The 7,125-nt window shown below is 35.9% G+C and overlaps 1 protein-coding gene across 1 annotated transcript; it reads right to left on the reverse strand.

The window, feature by feature from the left end:
• Positions 1-4,358: 4,358 nt before the first annotated feature.
• LOC133682439 (uncharacterized) lies at positions 4,359-5,271 on the reverse strand. The gene is made up of 2 exons (XM_062105785.1): positions 5,029-5,271; positions 4,359-4,967 (listed from the first exon to the last, which is right to left on the reverse strand). Exons 1-2 carry the CDS (start codon positions 5,269-5,271, stop codon positions 4,359-4,361), a joined length of 852 nt encoding a protein of 283 aa, XP_061961769.1.
• Between the last annotated feature and the right edge of the window lie 1,854 nt (positions 5,272-7,125).

A 7,125-nucleotide genomic window follows, 5' to 3' on the forward strand; every position in this document is an offset into this window, starting at 1 on the left:
AGAGCTCTAGCATCAAATTTGTCTCGTTGATGTTTATGAATGTTAACATAGGTGACATCCAAAGATCCTCAGGGGAATTTTAGAATAAAAATTATTCTTTGGAAAGAATTATGACAAATAGTTTAAAGGACTTTTGAAACCAATAACTTTTGAAGGTATTCCATTTAACAAATACGTAGAGGTTAAAACTGCTTCTCCCCAATAATTTTTTGGAACTTGATGTTGGAAAAGTAGAGCTCAAGTAGTCTCAAGAAGATGTCTATTTTTTCTTTTTGCCAACCCATTTTTTTGGGGAGTATTAACACAATATGATTGATGAATAATCCTTTCTTTTTCAAAGTATGGTGATAAAATCTGATTAAAGTAGTCCTTAGCATTATCAGTTCTAAAACCCTTAATGCTGACCCCAAATTGATTCTTTATCATATTTGTAAAGTTTGGAAGGATATGATTCACATCAAATTTTCTTTTAAGAAGGTAAACCCAAGTCATTCGGGTGCAATCATCAATAAATGTTACAAAACCTTTTGCTCCTGAAATATTAGGAATGTTATATGGACCCATATATCCGAGTGAATTATAGTAAATGGAGACACAGATCTTGAATCACTTATAGGAAAAAGGCAATCTATGGTGCTTTGCAAATTCACAGATTTCACAATGAAATTGTTCAACATCAAGATTTTTAAATAAAGATGGAAACATGTTCCTAAGAGTCTTAAATGATAGATGTCCTAAACGACGATGATGATTCCAAGCATCAGTTTTATTAGAATTAATTGAAATGAATGATAGAGAAGCGGAGTTACTACTGCTGCCTTGCACTCCAAGCATGTACAACCCATCTTTGACTCTAGCTTGCCCAATCGTCCTCCCGGTAGCTAGGTCTTGAAATATACAGTGATCAAGGAAGAAAGTTACACTACAATTTATGTCTTTAGTTAGTTTTCGGATAGACAACAGATTTACAATAAGATTAGGAACATGTAATACTCTTTTAATAGTAAATAAAGGATTAAGAGGGATTGTTCCTTGGCCTGCAACTATGGTTAGAGATCCATTAGCCACTGTGATTTTCTTACTGCTAGGACATGGTTGATATGATGTGAAGGCACCTGCAGAATAAGTCATATGGTCTGTTGCACCTGAGTCAATGACCTAGACGCTGGAATGGTTCTTGTTTGAGGCACTAAACACATGAGAAATTGGAATTTTATCATTTTGAGCAAGAGAGCATGATCCAGATGGTTTCTCTATTGTGTTGAGTAAGGTTCTTAGGCGTTCAATCTTCTCTTTGTTGAATCCTCTCACCTCTAGGGTGCTGGACTCATGTGCTGCCTCTTCTGAATTTGTTAAGTGTGCATGTCCTCTTGAATGGTTCCATTTGTATCCTCCATTATGCCCCATCCTTAGTGGTTTTCCATGGAGTTTCCAACAGGTCTTGTAACAGTCCGACAGTACGACTTGCTCAATGTTAAAAGATTCCAACATATTCTCTTTATTTGAGGGTAAATTTTTTTTCTACCAAAAATTCGGCAGAGTTTCGTTTGTATTTAGGAGATCCCAAATTATCGACTAATATCAATTTACTCAATCAACCCATCATCACAATGTCCCATAATTCCGGACCTTTCATCAAACATCATAATTCAACACCTCATACAATCCACACAATATATATATATATATATCCTACGAGTAAGTTCAATATTAACATAGTCTACATATCATATCATAAAATTTAAAAGAAAAGGAATACTAACATGTAAAGAAAGCATTTACAACATAATAAGTGTTCTTAAATATTTCGAAAGGGTTAATTACAAGATAATTAAAATACTACATTCTAAGCTAAACTTTTATAAAAATACATCAAGGTTTACACAAAAGTATACTACATAAACGCGTTAATTCCCTTTTGTTTAAGTGAAATATTTACATAAGCTTGACAAAGTAGAGTCTTAAACTAATGATCTCCTTGGATATTTGATGGACGTGATACATAAATAAACATACCATTATGTTGATAAAGAATATATATATATGCTCATATATTGTGTAGGAATGAAGTATTAATTTTCTATCGGATCCATAAGAATTCTAACAAAGAACTTATATATATTGCTTGTAAATCTTTTAAACCCAATTAACACTCATTTGCATATTCTTAATTTGGATACTCATATTTACTTGCGTGAATTGGGTGACCTTACAAAGTCTAATCTTGAAATTCATTTCCCAGCAATCCTATCACGGATGCCATTAGCCGAAGCTAATCTTGTAATTCATTTCCCGGCGATTCTATCACGGATGCAATTAGCCGAAGCTAATTTTGTAAATACACTAGGCTTTATTTACTTTGAACATGATATTTATTATAATTACATTCACCAGAAGAATTTTAAATTGTATAAGTGCAAATAGGAGAGAAAATCACGCACCTGCTTCGTCTATCTTGTGACCTCCCCTAACAAAAGATCCAATCCTGGTTGCTCCTCCTGAATCACAAGGAAGTTTTTGGTTATGATTCCTTCAAGCCGATATTATAGAGAATCCATATTCATCCATTATTCATATGTTACTTTCTATGCATGTTCATTTCCTCATAATAACATACATACATATATCATGTATATTTTCAGAGTTAGTATTCAATGTGCAAGTGTTCGTATGACTCAATTTTTTTATATTCTTATATATAATATTCACGTGAAAGTCTACTCTTACTGTCTAACTTTGAACTGTTATTGTCCAACTGTTATTGTCTAGACATTTGAACTGTTACTGTCTACACATTTAAATTGTTACTGTCTACACATTGAACTGTTATTGTCCAATCGTTACTATCTAACTTTGAACTGTTACTGTCTACATTTGAACTGTTACTGTCTAGACATTTGAACTGTTACTGTCTACATATTGAACTGTCTAACTTTGAACTGTTACTATCTAGACATTTGAACTGTTACTGTCTACATATTGAACTGTTACTGTCCAACTGTTACTGTCTAACTTTGAACTGTTACTGTCTACACATTGAACTGTTACTGTCCAACCGTTATTGTCTAGCTTTGAACTGTTACTGTCTAGACATTTGAACTGTTACTGTCTACACATTTGAACTGTTATTGTCTACATATTGAACTGTCTAACTTTGAACTGTTACTATCTAGACATTTGAACTGTTACTGTCTACATATTGAACTGTTACTGTCTAACTGTTACTGTCTAACTTTGAACTATTACTGTCTACACATTGAACTGTTACTGTCCAACCGTTATTGTCTAGCTTTGAATTGTTACTGTCTAGACATTTGAACTGTTACTGTCTACACATTGAACTGTGCCCCCCCAAGGTGAGTTGCTTAGTCGTATGAACCTTTTGTCTGAAAGCTCCTGCAATTGAATTTTCAACTCATCCAATTCTTTAGGGGCCATTCTATATGGTGGTTGGGCTATAGGAGACACCCTAGGTAATATATCTATGGTGACTTCAACTTCTCTTTCTGGGGGTAGTCCTGACAATTCTTCCGAAAATACATCCGGAAATTCCCTCACAATTGGAATGTCAGACAATCCTATTTTACCCTTTTTCGATTTTATCACATAGGCAAGGTATGCTGTACAACCTTTCCTTAGTAGTTTTCTCGCAATCATACCCGAGATTATATTTGTAAAATTGGAAATTCTCTCCCCCTTAAAGACCATTGTTTCACCCTTAGCCCCTTGGAAGGTTACCGTTTTTGTAAAGCAGTCTAGATGAGCCTTATTTTTGCCTAACCAATTCATACCTAGAATTATATCAAAATCACTTAATTCTAGGGGTATTAAATCTGCTTCTAATTCACACCCATTAATGTTAATTCCCACCCTTCAAATACAACATTTGTTTCCACAGTTTCATCCAAAGGTGTCCCAATAATAAATCTTTTTTCTACCCTTTTTGTTTCTTTACTCAATTTGGTTACATTTTTATTTGCTATAAAGGAGTGAGTGGCACCAGAATCAAACAAAACATGCATTTAATAGTCATTCATTTGCAGCATACCTACCACCACATCTGATGCTGCTCTAACATCCTCCTGGGTCATATGGAAAACCCTTCCTTGATCCCTTTCATTTTGCACTCTGGGTTGTCCCCTATTTGAGTTAGTTCCTGACTGAGTCGACCTTCCTGGTTTGTTTACTATAATGAACTGCTGATGACTCTGACTTTGCTGCCTATGTCTCTAAGGTTGTTCGGTGTTTAACTGGGGGCATTCTCTTTTAAAGTGACCCTTCTCACCATAGTGATGACATCATCTTCCCAAGTACTGATAGGTTTTTCACTTATGACCTTCTCCTCAACATATATAGCATCATCCAAGAAAAACCGTACAACTCCCAGGGTGTCTTTGTTCACACCGAGCACATCGAGGGTAGACAATTTCCTTCTGATCATTATGCCCCCTCGCAGCTATAGCCCTGGAGTGGGTCTGACCACTTCCTGACCTCCCACCGATACCCTGTCGGAAGCTAGTTGACGTCCCCCCTTTCTTTTTGAATGGAAGGAACTGTTCACCTCTACCTTTCTTTAGAAGCTGTGGCCTGCCTAAAAATTCCATATCCTTTCGTTTTCTTGCACCCCCATGACTTTGTTGGCCTTCTTCCATACAAGCCTCCAATGCCTGTACTGCTTCAACTAGTTCTTTTAATGTCTTGAATTGCAAAGCAATCAACCCCTGCTTCAATTCTTGTCGGAAGCCATCCCTTAACTTTTCTATCACGTGTTGTTCTGATGGAACATAATGTGGTGTGAATAGTGAGAGGTCATGAAATCGTCTCTCATACTCGAGTATTGACATTTCCTTCTGTCTCAAGGCTAGGAATTTCTGTTCCTTCATCTTCCGATGATATTTGGAGTAATATTGATTCTCAAACTCTATCTTGAAGTCATCCCAGGATAGGGTTTCTGTAGCCCTCCTCAACTGAACTGTCTCCCACCAAAGTCATAGCACCGTCTGATAGTAATTGAGTAGCACAATCTACCTGCAGATCATGTGGTATCTTAATTTGAATCATTGTTTTCTCCACCTTTCTAATCCATCTTCCCGCCACTTCAGCATCCTGTTCACTTGAGAAGGGTTCATAACCCATTTCTCTCATACTCTTTACCAAACGAACTAGATATACCATGTCATTAGTAGCTGTAGCTGCTTCTAAAACGGTTGGTATGATGGGTGCAGGTGGGGGTGCTGGCATATGAGTGGCAATATTAGCCATACCTTCCATTACTGCTTTGACTAGCTTGGCAGGAGCATCGGATCAACATAAGAAACAGATGGCCCTGCAGGTGTAGTCTAGGGGGGCTCCTCTACTCGTTTCCGTTGGGCTGACATGGTCGGCCGAACATCCTCAGTTTGCCTTGGTACTTGTCTAATTTGAGGCCCCGACGATTCTTCATGCCTTGCTTGAGTCGATACTAAAGGTGCATATGAAGTAATGTCTCCCAAAGGGCTCTCTTCTTACCCCTCAAAAAAGTCTATATCTCTATTTCCCTTCCCTATAGAGGTTAGATCTGTTCTAATTTGTTGATGGGTATATACCATCCTGCAATAAATTATTTGAGTTCTTCCCAGAACACATACCAGGGCTCTGATACCAACTGTAACAGTCCGACGGTACGACTTGCTCAATGTTAAAAGATCCTAACATATCCTCTTTATTTGAGGGTAATTTTTTTTCTACCAAAAATTCAGCAGAGTTTCGTTTGTATTTAGAAGATCCCAAATTATCGACTAATATCAATTTACTCAATCAACCCATCATCACAAGGTCCCATATTTCCGGACCTTTCATCAAACATCATAATTCAACACCTCATACAATCCACACAATATATATATATATATATATATATATATATATATATATATATATATATATATATATATATCCTACGAGTAAGTTCAATATTAACATAGTCTACATATCATATCATAAAATTTAAAAGAAAAGGAATACTAACATGTAAAGAAAGCATTTACAACATAATAAGTGTTCTTAAACATTTTGAAAGGGTTAATTACAAGATAACTAAAATACTACATTCTAAGCTGAACTTTTATAAAAATACATCAAGGTTTACACAAAAGTATACTACATAAACGCGTTAATTCCCTTTTGTTTAAGTAAAATATTTACATAAGCTTGACAAAGTAGAGTCTTAAACTAATGATCTCCTTGGATATTTGATGGACGTGATACATAAATAAACATACCATTATGTTGATAAAGAATATATATATGCTCATATAATATATAGGAATGAAGTATTAATTTTCTATCGGATCCATAAGAATTCTAATAGAGAACTTATAAGTATTGCTTGTAAATCTTTTAAACCCAATTAACACTCATTTGCATATTCTTAATTTGGATACTCTTATTTACTTGCGTGAACTGGGTGACCTTGCAAAGTCTAATCTTGAAATTCATTTCCTAACAGTCCTATCACGGATGCCATTAGCCGAATCAAATCTTGTAATTCATCTCCCGGCAATCCTATCATGGATGTCATTAACTGAAGCTAATCTTGTAATTCAACTCTCGGCACCATTAGCCGAAGCAAATCTTGTAATTCATCTCCTGGCAATCCTATCACGGATGCCATTAGCCGAAGCTAATCTTGTAATTCAACTCCTGGCAATCCTATCACGAATGCCATTAGCCGAAGCTAATCTTGTAAATTATCTCCCGGCATTCCTATCACGGATGCCATTAGCCGAAGCTAACAGAGAACTTATATATATATTGCTTGTAAATCTTTTAAACCCAATTAACACTCATTTGCATATTCTTAATTTGGATACTCTTATTTACTTGCGTGAACTGGGTGACCTTGCAAAGTCTAATCTTGAAATTCATTTCCTAACAATCCTATCACGGATGCCATTAGCCGAATCAAATCTTGTAATTCATCTCCCGACAATCCTATCATGGATGTCATTAACCGAAGCTAATCTTGTAATTCAACTCTCGGCACCATTAGCCGAAGCAAATCTTGTAATTCATCTCTTGGCAATCCTATCACGGATGCCATTAGCCGAAGCTAATTTTGTAATTCAACTCCCGGCAATCCTATCA

This window comes from Populus nigra, chromosome 2 (genome assembly GCF_951802175.1).
Source record: "Populus nigra chromosome 2, ddPopNigr1.1, whole genome shotgun sequence".
NCBI classification, from domain to species: Eukaryota; Viridiplantae; Streptophyta; class Magnoliopsida; order Malpighiales; family Salicaceae; genus Populus; species Populus nigra.

What these genes read in the sequence shown, in the direction of transcription:
- LOC133682439 (XM_062105785.1), bottom strand. Translation starts at nt 5,271, where the DNA reads ATGGAAGGTATGGCTAATATTGCCACTCATATGCCAGCACCCCCACCT. An exon ending in AGATACCACATGATCTGCAG is followed by an intron (nt 4,968 to 5,028) that starts GTAGATTGTGCT and finishes GAGACAGTTCAG; the next exon opens with TTGAGGAGGGCTACAGAAAC.